At 33.5% G+C, this 24,171-nt stretch overlaps 1 protein-coding gene across 9 annotated transcripts; it reads right to left on the minus strand.

Annotated features, from left to right (window-relative positions):
* Positions 1-10,238: 10,238 nt before the first annotated feature.
* Positions 10,239-23,805, minus strand: LOC129311231 (probable phosphopantothenoylcysteine decarboxylase). 9 transcript variants are annotated; one of them, XM_054953389.1, is made up of 6 exons: positions 23,473-23,805; positions 21,594-21,754; positions 20,881-20,952; positions 13,208-13,441; positions 11,124-11,534; positions 10,239-10,869 (listed from the first exon to the last, which is right to left on the minus strand). In XM_054953389.1, the coding sequence occupies exons 5-6, from the start codon at positions 11,463-11,465 to the stop codon at positions 10,576-10,578; spliced, it is 636 nt and encodes a 211-aa protein (XP_054809364.1). In that variant the 5' UTR covers positions 11,466-11,534; positions 13,208-13,441; positions 20,881-20,952; positions 21,594-21,754; positions 23,473-23,805; the 3' UTR covers positions 10,239-10,575. The 9 variants fall into 9 exon arrangements, with proteins under 9 accessions (XP_054809364.1, XP_054809415.1, XP_054809379.1 ...); XM_054953440.1 differs by lacking the exon at positions 21,594-21,754 and having other exon boundaries at positions 23,493-23,805; XM_054953404.1 differs by lacking the exon at positions 21,594-21,754.
* Positions 23,806-24,171: the final 366 nt, after the last annotated feature.

Consider the following 24,171-nt stretch of genomic DNA (forward strand, 5'->3'; position numbering starts at 1 on the left):
TACCTCTTAAATAAGAATTATAAGATCATGCACGATTTAAATTTTTGTGGATAAAAAATTATATTTAAAAAACTACTTCAATTTGGCTTGATTGTAACATTAAAAAAAAAAAAAAAGAATTACGTGACCACGTGCCTCACCTAATGCTAGGTGGGATCATTTTCAATCCCATTTCCCTCTTGAAAGTCGTAGGTGGAGAGAAAGGAAAGATGAGCAGGGTAGAGCGTCTCACCAAGAGGGAATTGTGTTATCGGTAAATGTTGTGGTGGAAAAGAAGTTGTGAGAGGTAATTTATTGATAAAGATACAAAGTAATCATGCCTTAATTTATAATTAATTTTGTCTATTGTTATTTGTGTGATAATTGAGAAAATTTGTGAATTGTTGTTGAGAAATTATTTTGTCCTATTTATAAAAAAATATGGAATTATGAATATGTATTTTAAAATATTTTTGTCAAGTGAAATGTTATGTTGTAATATTGTTGAAAATGAAAAAATTGTGAATATTGTAATGTTGTACATTGTTGATATGTAATTACTTGACTCTTATGAGAGGTGTTTGGAGAATTGTTATATTTTTGTGCCACATAATACACCTTTATTGGAGACTTAATAGGTGGCTTGTAAGGGCTTGGACTAATCTACCTTTGGTCGGATGATCTAGCACCAAAAGTTACGACTTGAGGTTAATAGAGGGAGATAAGGGTGGTTTATTTGTTATGCATTACAATATCTCTAGTATCTATATTTGAATTATAATGTCGTTTCCCACTTAGCAAGCACACAAATAAATGATTACATACATTATCATAAATTGACATTGGTTACTAGAACTTTTAAATCTCACTACGTGGTTAATAATTTTCAAGAGAAGAGCTAAGTGTGTAGAACATGGAGAAATCCATGAGGCTCAATGGTGTGGAATCACTTCCTCTCTCTAGGTTTGGAATAATTTTTATAATATATTATTGGCAATATTAGGGCTTTTGTTATTCATCGAGCATAAGGATTTATGGTTGTGGTCATGCCTCTTAAAATAGTTTCTACACATCATAAGTTTTGGAATAATTGTAAATCATGCACTGTTAAAATTTCTTTTTTTTTTTGGTATTTATTGAGGCATTGATGATGTTTGACAATGTTGGATGTGTTAAAAAGGACTTGATGATTGAGTTATATGTTTTGGCTTACTTGTTGAGTTTGACCAATTGATTTATCTATAAATGTTGGCTTTGGTTGGCAATTGTAGGGAGCATAAGGGTGGGAAAATGATACTTTAGTCTAAATGGCATGCAGGAGGATAATTGTATAAAGATATTGTATTGTGTAAACCTAAGCCAAATGGTAAATGAATTTATATTAATTTTCTCTATATAAATTGTGTTGGGTAATGTCAACATTAATATATATATATATATTTAGTTGAAAATGTTTGTAAAATGTTTCAAAGGTTTTCAAAATGTATAACATCTTCTAAATTCCTATTTTATTTTGTTTTGTATGGTTTTAGATTATATGAGATCACATGGGCTTTTTACACTTATTCTTATTTATAAATGCGTAGAATCCCAACTTTTGAAAATGTATGCTTAAATAAGCTAACTTTCTCTTTATTATGGTAGTCATTTTTAAAAGATAATTTATATTCTATAATTTATGTTTCATTCTTTTCTACCTTAGCAGTTTCTTTCTACCATTATAGTTCTTTCAAATTTAAGAATTGTTTTAAAAAGGGATTGGTTTTATTTATCATGGTAGACTCTTTTCCATTGTAGTTGAGATAATTGTTTGAAAAAATTTTTAGGGTATTACATTGATGATGTTGAAATATGGAATCATATATAATACCAAACAACAAATAGTTACTTATAGGGATGAGAAAATTTTAATCCTTCAAATTTGTCCCATTTATTAATTCCATCTCTCAAATTTAATTTGTATTGATTTTGTCCCTTATATTTCCTTAAATTATTTTGTGAGTCATTTAGGTTTTAAAAGAAAAATTGACTGTTAAAATAATATAATATGTAAAATATATTGATAACTTGACATATATATATATAGTCAAATAAGAATAAATTAACTCTCAAATTAGTTTAATTTTTATCAATATATCAGTTACACTGTATTTTGTTCTCTCTTTTTTTTTCTAAAGAAAAATTTAGAGTTTATTTTTTCCCACCCAAATAATTATACTTCTTTTCATTAATATGCATGGCTACTACCAATATTTTATTATTCAAGTCAGCAAATTTTAACAGTATAACTTCCTTTTTAAAAATAAGGACCAAATAAATAACTGAAATAAATTTAAGAAATAAATTGATAAAAATTAAATTTGAGAGAACAAATCAATAAATGAGATAAGATTAAAAGTTATATTATCCCTTACAAATATCATAAAATCATTTTGAACAAATCATAAATATTTAAAATTAATAAGTGCCTCCCCAATTGTCACTGCGGAGAGCTCAATATGTAGAATTTTATGAGTTCAAGTAGTTTTTGGTCGGAACCTTGACGGTAAAGAGTTTAAAATTTTCAGTAGACTTGATATGAATGTCATTATCTCGATCATGCATGATATCCACTCGAAAAATTAGCTGAAAAGTCTATAAAAATATTTTTTATTTAATACTTAATATTTTGACCCTAAAGCATGTCCCTATGTGCACGATCATTTATCAATGGATATTTACTCATTTAAATAATAAATTTCATAGACTTGACATGAATGTCATGATCTCGATCACGCATGATATCCACTCAAAATATTAGTTGAAAAGTCTATAAAAATATTTTTTTATTTAATACTTAATATTTTGACCCTAAAGCAAGTCTCTATGTGCACGATCATTTATGAATGGATATTTACTCATTTAAATAATAAATTTCTTCATAAGAGCAATATTATAAAATTTAACATCTAATTACTTATTATTTAATATAATAATAATACTTTTATAATTCATTGAATCTTAACTATTGAAATTGAGATCCAAAGGTGAAAAAATTAGGAGAAGAAATTAGTTAAAAGAGAAGCCAATTTTATAATCATCAATGTTGGTTTTATTACAGAGAAAATCATGAGGGCAAGCATGCCAATTGTAGTGGACTTGTGGCTCGTTCCCCTTCTCATATTTCCGAATCCTCCTCTATTTCTTATCTTCCTTTTCCCTCATATTAATTTTTTTTTGTACAAAAAAATTTAATAGAGTTGAGTCCAGAAAGCTCACTAGGGCCAAATTATGTGTCCAAATTCAAAAGACATTTATAAAAATACTTATAAATTGTCTATAAACAAAATCCTCATATAATAGTGCAATTTGATTTCTCAACTTTGTGAACGATAGGCTAAATCTTTATCAATTGAACTAATTTATATTAATTTTTCTCTCTGATTAACGCTTGTAGGCTACCTATAGTCTTGTTAGATGTTTGCCTGAATGATCTAAATGATGTGCCAGTTTTGGATTTAATCTTCTGCTTACTATAAACTAGGTAGAACTGAATCCTTAAAGGAGTGCCAATTTAAATGACCCTTAGCTGAATTAAAAGACAAGGAAAATTCGTTCCAAATAATCCGCGTTCATTTTATCAAATAAGAAGGTTAAATACAATTATTGATTCCTATAATTTTATCAAATTTTACTTCTAGTTCTTTAATTTTTTTTCCAGTATTTAGTTCCTATAATTTAAAAAAAAAATTAGATGACGTTTGTTTTTCAGGTTTTTGTAGTCTCAATTTTTTCAGTGTTTTTGTACTTCCTATAAGAATAAAAAACACTAGAAAAACTACAGAAAGTAAAACCTAATAAAGCTATGCAAACCAATGATTGTGTGGTAGGCATTTTTCAATATAGAACCAAAATTATGATTCAATAGCTCCTCCATAATTATGAACAACCACCTCGAGTAAGCATCGCCACTAGTTTAATTGCCACCAAATCAGGTATGATTTCGGTTGCTTTTCCTTCCATTTGACATTTGCTTTTCCTTCCATTTGACATTCAAATCAGTGGATAGTGGATTTGGGGGCACCAAACCATATGACAGGGGATCAATCATTGTTTAAACAACTTAGATCCTATACAAAGAGATAGGTAGTAAAAATTGCTAATGATTCATGGGTAGATGTTACTCATTGGCACTGTTGTATTATCAGATGACGTTGTGCTTGAAAGTTTCTTATTTGTCCCAAAATTGGTCTGTAACCTGATTTTTGTTGGAAGGCTTACTACTCACAACAAGTGTGAGGCTAACTTTCGATCAAATGACTGTTTCTCAGGATGTGAGGATCGGGAGGATGATTGGTTGGTGTGACAAAATTGGAGATCTCTACTACTTCCAAAAGCATGTTGCTACAAAAAAGGCGTGTATGGCCTCATCTTGTCATAGGTCAACTACTTTAGTTTTATAGTCTAGTTTGCTTGAAATAAAATTGTTACATGAACGCTCTAGAAATCCTAGTCTTGAGAATTTCCAAAAATTGTAACCTCAATTTTCCAATAAAGATTTATCTTTCTTTCATTGTGAAGTTCATTCTTTAGCCAAGCACACACGCAACAATTACCTTCCTTGGCCTTACAAACCCACACAACCATTCAAACTTATTCACAATGAAGTTTGGGGATCCTCACGAATAACCAGCGCTAATGGGGCATGATGGTTTGTCATGTTTATTGATGATCACACATGTTTAACTTGCGTATACTTTTTAAAAGAAAAATCTGAAGTCCCATATGTCTTCAAGAAGTTTCATGTTATGATCAACAATCAATTTCAAACCAAAATCAAAGTTCTCAGAACTGATAATGGCTGAGAATATTTTAATTCTACCCTTCAAGACTACCTAACCTTACATGGTATACATCACCAGAGTTATTGTCCCAACACACCTCAACAAAATGGTAATTCTGAAAGAAAAAATGGGCAAATCCTTGATATGACTCAATCCCTTCTTCATGCCTCTAATTTCAAGGAGATGTTTTAACCTCTACTTACCTTATCAATCGATCACCTTCCAAACCACTTAGTTTCCGCACCCCTCATCAGGTTCTCCTTGAAAAATATCATTTATGCAAATTAATGCATTCTTTCCCCCTCAATTTTTGCTTGTACAACCTTTGTTCATGCTTTTTCAAGGGTCCAAGATAGAGACTCAAGCCATGAAATGCATGTTTGTTGGCTGTTCTCACACACAAAAGGTACAAATGCTACCATCCACCTACCTGAAGGTACTTTGTTTCCATTGATGTCACCTTCCTTGAAAAACAACCATATCACTCTAAAATGCCCATTCAGGGGGAGAGTTTTATTCAGAATTGGCCATTTTCCTAATCTCAAAGTAGCCTTCCAACCGAAACACCAACCTTTGTTCAACCATCCCACTTTCAACCCTTGAATGAACCTGAACCTACTCTTGACCAACCCCAAGAACCATCTGAACACCAAACCCCAGATTTTAGGATAAATGAGGCTAATGATGTATCTCTCTAGAATGATGATAGTGCTGACCAAAAGCAGATGTAGGCTCCAAAATAGTAATCTTGTGCAGATAGTCAACACACATCACACCAATCATCTCTTTCATCCTCAAATCTGCAGTCTAATGATCTTGGTTGGCCTATTGCTTTGTGAAAGGTGGTAAGATCTTGTACGGAAGCATCCAATTGGTAATTTTGCCACTTATGAATGGCTATCTCCCTCTACAAAGGCTTTTACTGCTAGTGTGTTAACTGAATCCATACCAAAAGACGTGTATGAGGTATTATAGATCCCTGGTTTGAGAATTGCTATCCCTGATGAAATGGAGGCTTTGAAGAAAAATAACACTTCGGAGTTGATAGAACTACCCAAAGGTAAAACTATAGTTAGTTGTAGATGGGTTCCCACAAACAAATATAACCCATATGGGAGTCTAAACAAGCACAAGGCTCGTCTTGTAGCTTGGGGTTTTACATAAACCTATGGAATTGATTATTAAGAAACTTTTATTCCACTAGCAAAGTTCAATACCATCAAGGTACTTCTTTCCCTCGCTGCAAATCTCGATTGGTCTCTTCATCAACTAGATGTGAAAAATGCATTTTTAAATGGTAATTTAGAAGAAGAAGTTTACATGAAAATTCCTCCTGGTTTTAAGACTAGTAGAAATAAAGGTAAGGTGTGAAAGTTGAAGAAGTCATTATATGGCTTGAAACAGTCTCCATAAGCTTGGCTTGAATGCTTTACTAAAGTAGTTAAAAAGAATAGGTATACTCAGTGTCAATCAGATCAGACATTATTTATAAAGCATAGAGATGGAAAGATAGAAACTCTAATTATCTATGTAAATGATATTATTCTCACAGGTGACAATACAAGTGAGATAGAAAGCCTCAAGAGAATGTTGGCTGTAGAATTTGAAGTAAAGGACCTAGGGGCATTGAGATATTTCTTAGGAATGGAAGTGGTGAGGTCAAAAGATGGAATTACGATTTCACAAAGGAAATATACTCTTGATTTGTTGAAGGAAACATGTATGCTTGGATGTAGACCATGCGCTACTCCTGTGGAATTAAACTGCAAACTTGGTTTAAATCCTAAAAGTACTTTAGTTGGTGAAGAAAAATATCAGCGATTAGTTGGCAAACTTATATATCTCTCCCACACAAGACGTGATATAGCCTATGTAGTGAGTGTGATGAGTCAATTTTCTAGTCAACCTAATAAAGAACATATGACAGCTGTGTTCAAAATTGAGGTAACCTGAAGCCCACACTAGGGAAGGGACTCTACTTTAAAAAGGGAGTTCATAAAGGGATTGAAATTTACAAGGATGCTGATTGGGCTGGTTCTATCACCGATAGAAGGTCCACAACAAGTTATTGCACAATTACTTCAAGAGACTTGGTGACTTGGAGGAGCAAGAAACAACTAGTTGTCTCTCGAAGTAGTGCAAAAGCATAACTTAGAGCCTTAGCTCTTGGATTGTGCGAAGGTTTATGGCTTGAGAGGCTCTTTAAGGAGCTAAGGATGTGTTACAATGGTCCTATGAAGGTATTTTGTGGCAATATGGCAACAATTAGGATTTTCCAAAATCCTGTTCATCATGACAAGACCAAGCATGTGGAGATAAGATCATCATTTATCAATGAGAAGATAGAAGGCAAAGCTATGGAAGCGAAGTATATACCTACAAGACAACAAGTAACAGATTCACTCACTAAGTCAATTGCACGACCCAAGTTTGAAGAACTAACTAGCAAGCTGGGAATGAAGAATATATACTATCCACCTTGAGAGGGAGTGTTAGAAGGCTTCAGGCCCAGGCCCAATAAATAAGCTTGATCATTAAGTTTTATCTATTTAATATCTTTGAATTATTTTAATGATATTGTTTTATTCTTCCAGATTTAGAGGATTAGGATCTGATTTGAATTTCAAATTAGATATTAGTTCATTCTTTATTTTGATTTACTTTTTCCTTGTAACCCTAATTTGCTCTATAAGTACTGAGCTTTTGACTAGTAAAATAATGAATTGAGATGACTTTTTCCATCAGTTAATTTCATTTATATATTTCAGTAAAATTTTATTACTCCTTCCATTCAAAAATAAAGGCATTTTAATCAAATCTCACCTCTCAATAAAGTAATTACCTACTTTCCAACTAACTCTATCTTTTTATATTTATCCCTATTAAACACCCTCCAATAAATATAAAGTCATTATCAATTTGGGAACTTTTGAAAAAAAAACAATGATTACACCTCAAAAGACTAAATGTCTTACATTTTTGAACATCCAACTCCTCAAAAAATGCCTTATATTTTTGAACGGAAGGAGTATCACTTTCTCTAGTTTTTTTTAATAATATGTCATTTTCCCTATTTATACTCAACAGACACTTGTAAAAATTATTTCTTCTAAGATATATAAATAAATATAAATATGAGACTTTTTTTTTTTAAGGTTTTTCAAGGATTTGAATTTGAATTTGAATGGAGCTACCAATGGCTTTATAGTTTAGTGACATTTAAACTACCTTGTAAGTAGGAAGTTGTGAATTCAATCCTACTCCTTAAGTCTTAACCTTAGGCCATTAGTGCTTATCCCTCTAATTCAAAAAAAAAAAAAAAAAAGGAATGGAGCTCTCGTGAAAGTACTAGTCATTTTACCCCCTCAAGTATCATTTTCTCTTTTGGTTATGTTATAGTTCCCTCTCACTCTATCCTTATTCAAGATTTCAGTTAGGGATGTTCACGGGACGGGACAAGACCGGGATTGAATTTTTGTCCCGTGTCTTGTCCCATCTCGTCTCGAAAGTCATCCAATCCCGTTAGGAACTGGGACGAGACCAGGACAAGATCGGAGACAACTATACATTGTGATAACAATTACAAGTGATTTTTAGGCTATAACAGCAGCAGCAACAAGCAAATTAAGTACAATATTAAATTATTGTTATTTTATTAAATAGATAGATATAAGAATAAATTATATTAATATAATTAATATATTAGAAAGATATCACTTTATTTATTCTATGTCATTAGAATTATCAATATAAAAAACTTTACTTTTTAAATAAGAATTGCACGTATTGAAATTATAATTGATATAATTAATATAAGTATAATTAATATATTTAATATATATTTTTAAAATAAAAAATAATATATATATATAATATTTAGGATGAGACTAGACGTCCTGATGATAATCCTGTATCCTGTCCTACAAAGTCGCTTCCCAATTGTTTTCAAGCCGGGATGAGGCCCGTCCCCAATAATATTGGACCAATTAAGACAGGTACAAGCTAAACACCCATGGTTTTAATAATAATCTAATATGTCTAAAAAAATAAAAAAAAAGACTAATAATCCCTTAAAGGCTTAAATAGTGTTTGGGATATTTTTAATTTTTACTAGAATGGAATATGGTGGCTTAAAAGTATGTTCCATCGTTTGATATATATTTAAAAAAAAATATACACTTAACCTTATATATTTAATATACTTTTATTCAATCAAATCATGACATATAAATTTTAATATTAATCATATAAATAATAATAATTTGTTATAAAATAAATAATCTATAAAAGATACATGTGTACTAATTTAATTAAAAATAAGTACTTAAAACATACAAAACTAAGCATATAAAATTTTTCCTTAAAAAAAAAGAGAGGAATGGCTTGAAAGTCCATTCCAAACTCACTTTTTTCTTACACTCCAATCTTCAAATCAGAGGGTTAAGAATGAAATGTTTTGATGTAAATTACAAAATTATCCCTAATTTCTCAACACTTACAATTCCTTCTCCTCTACTATAAAATAAGAAAAAAATCATTTACATGATTTTGTTCCATTAATGTTAGGGTTAAAGGTCATTTTTACCCTTCAACGTTACTGAAAGGTCACTAAACAACCTAAACTCAACTCTATGTCAATTCTATCCCTTAACACTAAAGCTTCCTTCCCTCATCCCCTATCGTTAACTCATTGTTTGTTCAATATTAGTGGGCTCCATATTCAATTTTTAAATTTTTTTACTATAAAATATTGAAGGTTATTTTTGTCCTTCAACTTTACCTCAAAAAGGCAATGGGCAATCTAAATTCACGTATTTAATAATAAAAATATTAGAAAATTGAATGTAAGGCCCACTAATGATGAATAGACGATGAATTAATGGTAGGTAACACGGGAAAGAATTTTTAACATTGAAGGACAAAATTGACTCATAGTTGAGCTTACGGTACTCAATGACTCTTTGGATAAAATTGAGAGGTAAAAATGACTTTTATTCTCTGATAATATTAGAATGAAACCATTCCTTCTCCCAATAAAACTCCCAAACTATAACATTCCATCCCATTTCAGTCCATCCCATTCCTTTAATAACAATTCCATTCCATTCCATCATAAACTCTCAAACATGCCCTCAAAGATGAGGGTAGCATCAACGGCTCACTATTACCATATTCTATTAAAAATAATAACAATAATAATAACTATTCAGACCATAAATATATGCCATGTAGAGTTTATAGCCAAGAACTTTAAAAAAAAAAAACTACACTTTTTTCCGTTCCATGATCATATGCACAAGTTGTTGGGTCATTTGGGGTCATTCTACGGGCAGGTTTACTAAGATTTCAATAAAAATGGAGATTAGATGAGACATGAGCATGTACTCCAAAGAGGTATCAGCATATACACACCAAAAATGGTGATTGAAAAGTATATAAATCAACAATTAAATCTAATAATACTCAAATCTGGCGTGATAGTATAAGATATCAGATGTTTATATATCAAAAATATACAAATTAAGCAGCAACATTGTGGGAGACACAAGAACTGATCCATTATCTGCGCAAGCTTGTAATAGAAACGCGTAATACATACAGTAATACACAATAATAACGATAATTGTCAATACAGAGGTATCACAATCATTAAAAAAACAATGATACAACTAACAAGAAGGATTTAGGACATCAATTTTTTTTTTTGGGCCTGAAGATTCAGAACATCAAACCAACAAGTCCTACCAAGGCATCTTTACAGATAGTGTTATAATCATGAAATATTACCATTACCTTGATGAGCCTTGGACTCAAAGAAGAGTCTTACAGTTGAAAAAATGGTAGAAGATTCAGCCATTGCACCATTCCCATAATCCCCACAAGCCAACCTCTTTGTAACAGGCGGGATGAGATTAATGCCAAGCTCATCAATGGCGATGAGATGCCTTTCTGTGAAAGGATTGTTCCACATAAAAGTGTTCATGGCTGGTGCAACAAAGAGGGGTTTGCTGTAGTCCCATGCTCTTACAATACATGTCAATAGATTGTCACACAACCCTCCAGCAATCTACATTAGAATATATTTAAGTTAAAAACTAAAGTGCATTAATGAACACACACCTATTGTAATTGTAGATATTATGTAAACTTCAAAAATTATACACCACATTCATGAATAGGAACCAACGGTGTCCTCTGAATGGTCTATATATTTAACCTTAGACCATGCGGTTTTAAAAACGTGCAATAAATCATATACAATATTTCCATTATGATACCACGTAGAGACATGGATCTGTAAACATTTTTAGGTTTGATTACCTTGGCTAGAGTATTTGCCGATAATGGAGCGATCACCATGATATCAGCCCATTTACGAAGTTCAATGTGAAGCACACTATCACCTAGCTTTTTCCAGCTAGACCATTCATCTTCATCAGTATATAAAATCACATCCTTGGGAATAGCCGTTCTATCAATGAAATGCAAAGACGCTGATGTGGCAACTCCTTTTACTTCTGCCCATTCAGAGAAACAGTGACAAAGATTTGCAAACTTTATAGCAGCAACACTTCCACTTGCAGCAAGAAGAATCCGAGGCTTCCTTTGGCCAACATTCACTTGGACATAGTCTAAAGAGTTTGGAGGCTCTGAACAAGCCATAATACAAAGATTCCAACAACTCTCCTATATTGAGAATTGAAAACAAGTGCTTCAGCTCACTTGATTGACCTTCAACAAAGATTAAAAGATCCCGTGAGAGGATGAAATGAAGTTTGCTAAAAGTTTTTGGTATTTGAAATTCTTAATGCACAAGTATAAATTCATTAGGTACATAAAACTCTGAAGACACTATGGCCACCACACACCATGGACCTATGTAAAAGTTTTCATATTCTCCTACTACTATCAAGTTACAATATCCATATCCTCGTCAATGCAACATATTCATACAACATCACTGGTTCAAACATATATAGACTAAAAGCTTCAAGTATCTTGTTCCCTGTTATGTATATGTAAAATATAAAATCCATCATTACAAATCTCAAATCATTAAAGTGCAGAACGAAGAAATTTCCTAAACAAATAGTGAGCATGCACAACAAATACTATTAAACCTAAAGGCCTATGCCCTACGTTTCGATGATGCCAAGTATGAAAACTAATATTTGACAACTATAAAGATGTGATGTGATAAATAAATATGTACTTACCTGATGACAATAAGTTACATATTGATTTATAAACTTGTCACATATGAACATTTCACATGCATGATTATATATGAAATTGTTAATTATGTCATAAGTATTGATTATTAAATGAATCATGTTATTATTTTACTATATAGTATACAATATATAATTATTTTAAACTACAAATAAGGCATATATCATAAATAATGCTGCTTCTTAAACAAACTAAAGGATTATTAGATAAATTTTGCTTGAACAAGTGTCTCGTTGCTCAAAATAGAAAATGATTAGTGGGGTGTATACTTGCCTAAAAAATTTTTGAAGGCATAGTGATCGAATTGCATATATTTTTTAAGTTAGAAAAAAGCAGCAGCAAAGCAAAAAGCATTAACCCTAGGAATATATGGTGGAATGTGGATATTGAGACTGCTAAAAGAGCTTAGAATACATGTTTCAACGTCTATGAAAGTTTGGTGTGATCTATGGCTAGAATTAGCATTGCAAAAGAATCCCATACATCATAACAAAATGAAGCACGTTATGATTGACAACTGATTTATAAAGGGGGGAAAAAATCGACTTAAGGTGATTGACTTGTCTTGTACATCTTCCACTGACCAATTGACCAAGACACTCTTCAGAGTTAGATTTCAGGAATTAAGTGGCACATAAGGTATGATAAGCATATATTCTCCAACTTGAGGGGAAGTGTTGGAAATTTTTGAGCCCATTCTCCCAAATGATTTTCTTCCCTTATTTACATCTTATTTTACCACAATTTTAGTTGTCATTGTGATTTTTTATTCCTGATATCTTTTCTAATGTTTTGCTTATTTCCACGCTTGATTTTCAAAGAGTAGCTGCCCTTGAGGCTACCCATCCTTTTAATGTTTTTTTTTTAAACGCTGTTGTACCATTCTAATTCAATATGCTGGAATAAACCTTTTGCGAACTTTCACATATAATAAAAGCACTCTTAAGTTAACAACCATTTCAAATATTAAAATCAAATAGCTAGTGACATCATTTTAAAATCAAACAATAAAATCAACATTCAACAAGATAGGCCAAAAAGTAAGTAAAAAAAAAAATTAGAAATCGAGTTTCACCATTCCGTTCATAGGCATCTGTTTCATTTTGTTCAACAATGGGAAAGGAGGTAACAAGATATATACATAATCATACATAAAAAGAAATTGATCATACCCCTTAACTGTTACTTCTGTACCCAACGTGAGAGCACCAGATCTAAGAGATTAGTGAAGGAGAGGCAAGAGAGCTCCACCAACAAAGAAACACAACGATGGCCGAATAGTGACGGAGTGCAAGAGACTAGGGAGATAGAGTAATGTGAACCGAGAGATTAGACAGGGACAAAAGTGTGAAGGACTTAGGGTCGTGTGAGATTATTGGCAGATTGAGAGAGATGAGAAAGACAACCTGTTCAAAGCATGAGTGACAATTCTGAGAAGAGAGGAAAGGGTTCCAGTTTCAAGTTTCAAGCTCCAAGTGGTTCAAAGGCACTTAAAAATGAACTAGATTTTAAAACCGGGAAATGAGGTGAAAAATTTTAACCTATCGTCATGTTTAGTTGGAAGGGACAGGTGAAATTTTCAGACTTGGCTTCTTTCCATTACTCATCTTTTTATTTCCTCTCCACTTTCCAGCATAATCATTGGATCCACATTTTAATTGTTGAGATTTAATGTTTCATAAAATTAATTTTTGTGTTTTTTAATTATAATAGCATATCTTGAATTGTAGTTTAGATGAAAATAGTTATTTTCTAAATTTATTTATTTATATTTCATAAATTTCACATTTTAGTAATAATTTTATGAAACATTAGATTTCAACTATTCAAAAATGAATCCAATGGTTGAGATGGGAAGTGGGAAGGAAGTGAAGAGAGGGAAAATGGAAAGAAGCCAAGTCCAAAATTTTCCCACACCTTCTTTAGATGGGACTTGTTAGGCAATATTATAGTTGAAGGGAAAAATTTTCCCTTCCCTCCCCTCCAAATTGAGAGAATTGAGAGGGATTCCTATGCAAAAATCAGAAGGCTAACCACATTAAGCCCACAATAATCTTTCCATTGGAACTAGTTTTAGGGTTAAAGAGCATGCTCAACATATCAATTATATCAATAATCTCTCAATAATGCATGATCATCACACCTCCCTTATGTCCTTGTAAGAGTTCAACGCCTAATGGGCTTGGGCCTTATGAGTTTTATGATAGAAACCCTAGATAGCCTTCTATCTGCTTCTGTTATTTTATTTTAATGTTTTTTGATTATTAGGGATTTTATTATCTTCAAATAATATCAGAATCTGATTTGATTCTAATATGATTTTATCATTAATTCCTGTAACTTAGCCTATGGCTATGTATTCATGTTCCAAGCCTAATAACAGTGATGCAGAGCCTTAATAACTTAGCTGATTACATGGTATCAGAGCGATGAGCGATTCTCCTCTCCAATTCAATTAGAGCCGGTAATTTGGGCCAAGCCTAACAGGCTAGCCTGAACTCGCACAAAAAAAGTTAGGGCCGGGCTTAGAAAACAACAACAACAAGCTTTTATCCCACTAGGTGGGGTCGGCTATATGGATTGCAAGACGCTATTGTGTTCTATCATTTACCAAGCTTTTAAAAATATCATCAATTAAGAGATCACATTCAATAACTTCCAAGAGTGTTCTCTTAGGCCTCCCTCTACCTCTCTTAACAGAGCTCAAAGTTATATGTTTCACTCTTCTCACTAGTGTCTTTCACGCTCTTTGTACATCCCCAAACCATCTCAAACGACTTTCTACCATTTTTTCCTCAATAGGTGCAACCCACACTTTGCTCATTTTAAATTTTATCTTTATGTGTATGTCAGCACATCCATCGTAACATTCTCATCTTTGCTACTCCAACTTTATATTCTTGCTATCTCATTAGAGCCCAGCATTCACGCCGGACTTAGAAAAATTATGATATTTTTATGTTCGAGCCCATTCGGGTAGAAAATTCGGGCTAAGCTCGACTGGGTTCGGACTTGGCCCGAATACCTAAATAATTTTTTTTCAAAACATATAAAAAATGATAAATATTAATTAATTAGTTAATTTTTCAGTCATTTTATACTAAAATATATATTTAAGTCTTATACATCATATAAGTATCAAAAAAATATATTTTGAAGATAAAATATTTAATTTTAAAATAAAAAAATTAATTAAAAATGATTCTAAAAATAAAATTCGAGTATTCGGGCTGCTCGAAGCCCGAAGGAATTTGGACCGAGCTTAGTTATTCAGGCTTTTTAAGGAGTTGGGCCTACTCAGGTTCAGGTTTATTCGGGCCAAGCCAGAATATGCTCAACCCACCCAAATTTCCAGCTCTAAATCCAACCAATACCAGTCATTCGGCACAACATTTGCCCCTAACCCTAATGCAACTCATCCTAATACCAGACATCCTTCTGTCGACCTATCTTCTCTTATCACTAGTCACAAACTTGATGGCGACAACAATCTCCAATGGTCACAATCTTTCCTTATGTTCATACACGGCAGAGGTAGGGAGGAATATATTGATGGCCGTGCTTGTCAACCTGCTACAATCGATGCTAAGTATGCTACTTAGCTTGCTGAAAATAACCAAGTCACGTCTTGGTTAATTAACTCTGACTCTTGAGACTGGTAAGAATTTCATGCTTTATCAAACTACTCGGGATATTTAGGAAGCTACTTGTGAACTCTACTCCTCTGCTTCTAACGGTGTTGTATTATTTGAGATTAAGGGTCGTCTTCATACATTGAAACAAGGCACCATGACAGTGACCATGTATTACAACTCGCTGCTCCAATTATGGCAGCAACTTGACCTTTACGAGGTTCATGTGTGGTCATGTGCAGCAAATGCTACCTATTATAAGAAGCTGATTAAGAGGAAAAGAGTTTATAAATTTTTACTCAGCTCGAATACTGTTTTTGAAGAGGTACATAGCCGAATCTTGAGCGTCTCACCCCTACCTTCTCTTTGTGCAGTTTTTTCAGCCATTCGACAAGAGAGCCGAAAGCATGTCACTAGAGCCTCTATTTTTCTGTCTTCTAGAAATGATTGATCACGAAAGGGTAGCCGTCTCTATTGTGATCACTACAATAACGCTGGCCACACCAAAGACACTTGTTGGAAGACTCATGGCCGCCCGAACAATGAGAAGTCTAAAGGCAAACGAGAGAGTAAAGGCTATGCTGTCTCTAGTGATGATACCCTTGTATCTAATCTCTCTCAATTGAAGGCACAACTATAGCAACTTCTTCACACTCTTAATAAGGAGCAAACACGAATAAGTGGATAGTAGATTTAGCGGCCACTGATCATATGACAGGCAATATCACTCTCTTTAAAGAGCTTCACTCTTGTATAGAAAAATGGGCTGTAAAAGTAGCTGATGCATTTGTTAGTGTAGAGACAATAGTTGTTTCTCCTCACATTGAGTTGCAACATGTTCTTTATGTGCCTAAGCTAGCCTGTAACTTGTTCGTGGGTAAGCTTACAAAATCTCACTTTATCAATGCTAATTTTCAATCTCATGGCTGCGCGTTTTAGGATATGAGGTTGGGGAGGATGATTGGTTGGTGTGATCATGAAGGTGATTTATACTACTTTAGAAGGCAATTTGATCTTGTTACCACTGCTCTTTCTACTTCTTTATCTATTCAGAGTTCTGAGTCTTTTGTTGCTGCTTCTACTCTCAATGAAATAAAATTATTGCACCATCGTGCTTGTCATCCAAGCATTGATTATTTTAAATAGTTGTATCCCCAATTTTTGAATAAAGATTTATCTTCTTTTAGTTATAATATTTGTTCTTTATCTAAACATACCTGCAATTCTTACCCTTCTCAACGCTATCAAGCTTCGCATCCATTCCATCTTATTCATAGTGATATCTTAGGACCCTCTTAGGACACTAGCATTTCCTGCGCACATTGGTTAGTCACGTTTACTGGATCACACACGTGATAAATCTGAGGTTTTTCCTATTTTCTAGCAATTTCATGCCCTTATTGAAACACAATTTCACACAAAAATTCAAACTTCACGAACTAACAATGCAAAAGAATACTTCAACACTTATTTTTCAACCTTCCTTACTACCCATGGGATCTTCCACCAAAAGTTCTTGTCCTCACACTCCACATTCTTGATGTCGCAAGTTCTCTCTTACTTGGCTCTAATCCTCCTAAATATTTGTGGGGTGATGCTGTACTTACCTCAATTTATCTCATCAACTGTTCTCCCTCCAAAGTTCTTAACTTTAAAACTCCTATTCAGGTTTTACTTGAACATTATCCTAATTCTTAGCTCTTTCATTTGCTTCCCTTGAAGGTTTTTGGCTGTGCTGCATACTTGCATAATTCTCACTTGTCTGAACTTGATGCTCATGCCTTAAAGTGTGTCTTTGTGGGCTACTCTCACTCCCAGAAAAGGTATAAGTGTTGCCATCCTCCTACCCATACATATCCTTTTTCCAAGGATGTTTCCTTCCATGAGCATCTTCCTTATTTCTCCCAAATGCCCATTTAAGGGTAGAGATTGTATCACGTGAATGGCCATTCTACCTTACGCAACCAGAAACTGAAACCACCAATGAGCCGCCAACTTATGTCCAAGCCCCATATTTCCAGCCCCTGGCTGAACTTGATGTTGAACCAGCCCAAATTGAAACTCATTCACATGATGAACATCCTCTAGAGCCAATAATAGAGCAACACAGGTCTGACCAGCCTGAAATCTTTTGAACATTTGAACACCATAGAGCAGAACATAACTATAGAAGCACCTTAACATCAGCTACACACATGCCAATCATCCACTTCTACCTCAAATCCTCAACAAAGTGACCTTGGATGGCCTATAGCATTGAGAAAAGGGGTAAGGTCATGCACTAAGCATCCTATGGGAACTTTGTATCTCATCAGAAATTATCTCCTGTTATGAAAGCTTTCACGTAGTAGTGTTGCAACCGAACAGATACCAAAATATGTAGAAGAGGCCATGAAAATTCTTGTATGGAAGGCAGCCATTGAAGAAGTGATAAATTCTCTTAAAAAGAAAGGCACTTGGGAAGTTACTGATCTTCCTAAAGGGGAATCCATTGTGGGATGTAATATAATCAAATGGAAGCATAAATAAATATAAAGCTAGACTAGTAGCAAGGGGATTCACCCAAACCTATGGAATTGATTACCTTGAAACTTTTGCACTTGTGGCAAAAATCAATACAATCAAGGTATTACTTTCGATTGCAGCCAATCTTGACTAGCATCTATATCAAATGGATGTAAAGAATGCCTTTTTGAATGGATCTCTAGAAGAAAAAGTCTATATAGAGATACCTCCTGGATTCAAAAATAAGAAGAACAAGAACAAAGTTTGCAAGCTTCACAAGTCACTATATGGTTTAAAACAATCTCCTAGAGCATAGTTTGAATGCTTTACTAGGACTATACAAAAACAAGGATATAAGCAATGTCAATCAGATCATACACTGTTTATCAAACAAAAAGATGGAAAGAAAACTATATTAATCATTTATGTAGATGATACTATTATTATAGGAGACAATATCAACAATATCCAATAGCTAAGGGGTCTTCTTGCATCTGAATTTGAGGTAAAAGACCTTGGTGCTTTAAGATACTTTCTTGAAATGGAAGTGGCACGCTTCAAGAATGGAATCTCAGTGTCACAAAGGAAATACACCCTAGACCTTCTCCAACAAACTGGTATGTTAGGGTGTAAACCAGTAGCTACACCTATGGAGCTCTCTCTCAAACTAGGCTTTCATGAAGATTATCCTCCTGTTGATAAGGAACAATATCAAAGACTATTTAGGAAATTGATCTATCTATCTCATACTCGGCCAGACATTGCTTTTCCAGTTAGCGTGATAAATCAGTTTTCTAGTCAACCTAACAGATCACATGACTGCTGTATTTAAGATCCTATGATACCCAAAGTCCTCAGCAAGAAAGGGTCTATTTTTCAGAAAAGGCTCTAATAGAGAGGTTGAAGTATATTTCGATGCAAAATGGGCTGGATTTGTAACTAACAGAAGGTCCACTACCAATTATTGTACATTTGTATAGGGAAATCTAGTCACTTGGAGAAGTAAAAAACAAGCTGTTGTTTCTCGGAGTAGTGCAGAGGCTAAACTCTAAGCTTTAGCTCATGGAATATGTGAAGGATTATGGCTTGAAAGGGTATTCAAGGAGTTGAATATTAATCATGGAGGGGCAATAAAGGTATTGTGTGACAACATGGCCACCATTGGTATTGTCAACAATCCTATTCATCATGATAGAACAAAGCAAGTTGAAATAGATCAACATTTTATTAAAGAGAAGATTGATAGCAAGCTAATTGATGTGAAGTATACGCCTACAAGGATGCAAATTGCAAATATTATCACTATGTCATTAGCCAAAGCCAAGTTCGAAAAATTAACAAGCAATCTGGGAATGATAGACATCTATTCACCAGTTTGAGAGGGAGTGTTGGAGTTCAGCGCCTAATGGGCTAAGGCCCTATGAGTTTCACAATAGAAACCCTAGATAGCCTTGTATCTATTTCTGTTATTTTATTTTAATGTTTTCTGATTACTAGGGATTTTATTATCTTAGAATAATATCAAAATCTGATTTGATTCTTATCTGATTTTATTATTAATTCCTATAACCTAGACCATGGCTATATGTACATGTTCCAAGCCTAATAATAGTGACACAAAGCCTCAATAACTTTGTTGATTACAATCCGTTACTTCTGACTAAATCCATGGACTATTAATAATGACAAGGCTAACTCTATGTGATGGGACAACCCAAGCACTTCGATCATGAAGGGTGACTAGGCCAAAGGCTTCGCACTTACTTTCAGATCATGGATTTTTCCATTTCAAATATTGGGGAGTCATGATACCCTACCCTACACCCCTTCTAGGGTGATATTAAGGGGTAAGTGCTACCCCACTCCCAAATTCGGTGATATTAAGGGTTATTAAATAATTACCAAACACTAGTGCCAAACTAGTGTCAGCAAAGTGTCACATGGACTAATCAAAACTAACTCTCTTAACGTGAACTCCCACCCATACTCAATATGATCATGCTTTTCACATATATGCTCAGCACAAGACAAGCCACAATAGATATCTAGTCCATCACAACAATTTCAAATATCATTTCATAGAACTTAGTGTAGCATTTCTCAATTCAAATCCCCACCCCAAAAAAGTTCAAAAGTGCAAAATATGATTTTATATATCAAAATAAGCTTATTTATTATTCAAAATCTCACAAAACAATTCCAAACAAGCATAGAGAGAGAATTGAGAGATCTTGATTACCTTTACCCTTTAGTTACCAAAGGATTACCTGTATAATCAATTTCCTTAAGCATCCTATCCTTGCTCTTACCATTACTAAACTATAACAGAATACCCCTTGAGCACCAAAGATCAAACACTATGTCAAGGGTTGTTTATTACATTATGAAGTTTATAAGTGTTTTTTACACAATTTAAATTTCATGCAATAATTTGTGAGTAGGCCACAACTCAGGGATAAAATGTAGTTTCTCCATGATTTATGACATTACACTGACCAAAAATAAAAAATTAGTATGCATTTATCAAGATTTTCCCCCAATTATTTACATCATCTATCTGTCAAATTGACAGATTTCATTGCATATATCAGAAATGCATTAGGCAACACATTTCACTCTGCCAACAAGGATAAGAGCTATTTCATTTTAGGTATATACAAATATAATTAAAATAAACAAGCAAACTGGCAAAACGCTGTTTGTCTTACTTCATTTCGCCATATAGATGGCCTCTTCAAACACCAAACGCATGCAAAGCACTTCTCCTGTACCTTAATCAACTGCAAAGAAATAACAAGCTTATGCTTTTGATTCTTGAACTTCAAAAGCACTACTTAAGATAGAAAGGGCAAGCAATCAAAGGCAACAGAAAACAACTTCACAGATGAAATGAATTAGACCAAAAACAAATGATGTACCAAAAGAAAACAAAACAAACACACACAAATGAAAAGCGAAACGAATTAATTGACAAAAAAATGAGGAAGCAAGGAGAAAACACAAAAGAAACAAACATTTAAGAAATATAAGAATAAAATTGCTGATGTCATCTATGATCTAACAGAGATAGGTTCTTGGAAAAAGAGCTATACGGTAGCCCACTGCCATTAATAATTGACTGATAAACATCATAAATACGAAAGAGCTAAAAAAGTAATGACTCAAAACTAAAAAACGCAGAGACTAAAGGAAAAAGATTCCAAGAGATATCTATTCAAAACTAATATTACAGGAAGGTAACGCTGTATGCCAACCTCCAACTGGATGAAAAGTCAGATTTTGCCATAGCATCCAAGATAAATTCATGTTTAGGGGGAAGATGTCCTTTTTACAATTCAACACGTCTGTACAGATTTCAATGTTCTTCTTTATTGCTCGTTTCTTGAAGAAAAATTATCAAAAAGAAAATAAAAATACTAACCTTACTCATCAAAATCATACTGGTATTCACTGCTTTAATTTCACTATATGCAATGAGTAACAAGGACAGGTTCAACAAAATGAATCAACAGCTGAATCAAAAGTAGTCTTGAGTCAGCTGCAAATTGTACCATTGGAGTTAATATGGGAGAATGCTTGATCCTAAGAATCAGAAATAAGAAAACAATAAGTCGGCAAAACAATGCTGCATACCTACATTATATTTCCATCCCAAGCTACTTTTCACTCATTTCCTAAATTATAGAATAGCATACACCATATGATTCATGAATAAAGAACACAATTTTGAATTTAACAACTAAAAGATAGGCATTTGTGACTGGTAATGCAACACTTTTTCAGCTGCAGAAATTGAAGCTTCTGCTTGAAAGCAAAATCAGAAAAATTACTCATTTGAAGATAATCATACCCTAACTTAAAATCATCAATTACTACTTAAGTTTTCTAACATTATAGTGATGATAAAAAGGACTTGTTCATTTTTTTCCGTATACAAACTACTACTTCGTCATTTTTTTTCTAGAACTAAACTCCATGAAGGAGGAAGCTAGGGCAAAATATGCAGAATTCCGTGACAAATCCAAACAAGCTCTTGCTATTACTAAACTATAACAGAATAACCATTGAGCACCAAAAATCAAACACTATGTCAAGGGTTGTTTATTACATTATGAAGTTCGCAAGGAGTTTTATGCATTTTAAATTTCATGCATTAATTTTTGTGAGTAGGCCATAGCTCAGGGATAAAATGTAGTTTCTCCATGATTTATAACATTACACTGACCAAAAATTAAAAATCAGTAAGTATTTATCAAGATTTTCCCCCAATTATTTGCATCATGTATCTAGAGCCGTCAAATTGACAGATTTCACTGCATATCAGAAATGCATCAGGCAACACATTTCACTCTGCCAGCAAGGACGAGCAATTTGATTTCAGGTATATACAAATATAATTAAAAGCTAGAACTTAAAAGGTGAGACAGTCCATTGGGTGCGAACTTACATCTGATCAAAAGTTTACATAGGGAAGAGAAAAACTTCCAAGCTTCTCCTCGCAGTCCTTGTTATAAGAGAGGTTTAACAACTTTCATATAGATTAAAAATACTAGTTAAAATTAGTTACTCTCGATAAATTTACCCATATTTTCAATCACTTTCAAAAATCATCTTTCCTCAATAAAGCTTTGTAGTCTTGTTTCTCTCTAGATAATTAAGGATACATGGGGAAAACAAGTAAGTAATGCTTCTAAAAATGAACAGAGTTTCTTATAGAAAAGAGCAAGAAAACTTTCAAAGATATCCCTTGTAAAAAGGACTGGAGGGCATAAAAAGCAATTATGTTGTACAATCAGAAATAAGAAATATCCTAAGCAAAGAATAAAACTTAAAACATCTTCCTATCTGGACATATAATGAATAGCCAAACCAAAGTTGTTGGCAATATCAAGGGAACGTCATTTCCATTTTCAACATAGGAAAACTTAATTCAAACCATCATCTCAGAAGTTCATAACGAAATAGCTGATTAGAAAATATATACTGTAACACCTCGCTCTCAAAACAGAATATAATTAACCTCCAAATAATATATAGTCTGAAACGTCTATCAGGATCTCATGAGCAAATGAACGTGTTTATAGAACAAAAGAAAAAAAAAATAGATTCATGGCGATGGAACCTGCAAAGACAATTTGGAAAATTCACAACCAATCAAATTTACGGCATTGGAATTTACACCAATCCCTTTCCCTTGAAAGAAAAATATAAGACAAATTCCATTTCATGGAGAGAAAAACGAGGCACGGAGTGTTAAGACGAAAAGGGAAACGACGCAAGAGGATGAAACAGGGTTGCACCTATAGAATGTCGCGTTAACCTGAATAAACATGCAATTCAGGATTTAAGTAACAATTTCAGAGATGTGAGATGCGACGGAAATGCGTTCTGGCGTTCTCAGATGTTTTCGAACTTAGTCCTCATACGCGTTAGGGTTTAGTCGAATACTCGAATCAGAGATGCGTTCGAGTTCAACTTTTGTTCCACTGAAGTGAAGAGAATCCGAGCGAAATCATCAGAGATGCGTTCAAACTTCGGAGAGGGTCTACGGCCGAGCTCTCAGTTTTCGTTCGGGTTCGCGGATTGAATGAAGTTTGAAGAGAAACAGAGCTAGGGCAACTAGGCGATTTTGGTAATAAATTACAATATTAAAAATTAAAAAAAAAAACAAAACAAAACTGGTTTTGACATTTGGAGCTGGAAAAATATACATAAATAGTGGACCGGCCAAACTGTGTAAATCGTTGTTTTTTTCAGTTTTCACAATTCTTGAACCGATTTACCGTCTTTGACCAATGTAATTCTCCACAGGTTCACATGCATCCAATGTTGTTAAAATCGGATCGGACCAAACGGTCTGACCAGTCCAACTGCCACCCGCTGAAGAAAATAGTTTGATTCAACTAGTTGAACCAATCTGGCATTTGACTCGGGTTGAACCAGTCAATTTTGAGAGAACCGGCTTGACCCGAAAACCGAACCCAAGTCAAAGCCAAAAA

This window comes from Prosopis cineraria, unplaced genomic scaffold (genome assembly GCF_029017545.1).
Source record: "Prosopis cineraria cultivar Desert tree isolate PC_DT_omini unplaced genomic scaffold, ASM2901754v1 PC1, whole genome shotgun sequence".
Lineage (NCBI taxonomy): Eukaryota > Viridiplantae > Streptophyta > Magnoliopsida > Fabales > Fabaceae > Prosopis > Prosopis cineraria.

Excerpts from the sequence above, each read along its gene's own strand:
- LOC129311231 (XM_054953440.1), bottom strand. The coding sequence starts at position 11,465 with ATGGCTTGTTCAGAGCCTCCAAACTCTTTAGACTATGTCCAAGTGAAT. Across the intron at positions 10,870-11,123 it reads CGGCAAATACTCTAGCCAAG|ATTGCTGGAGGGTTGTGTGA; the intron begins GTAATCAAACCT and ends ATTCTAATGTAG.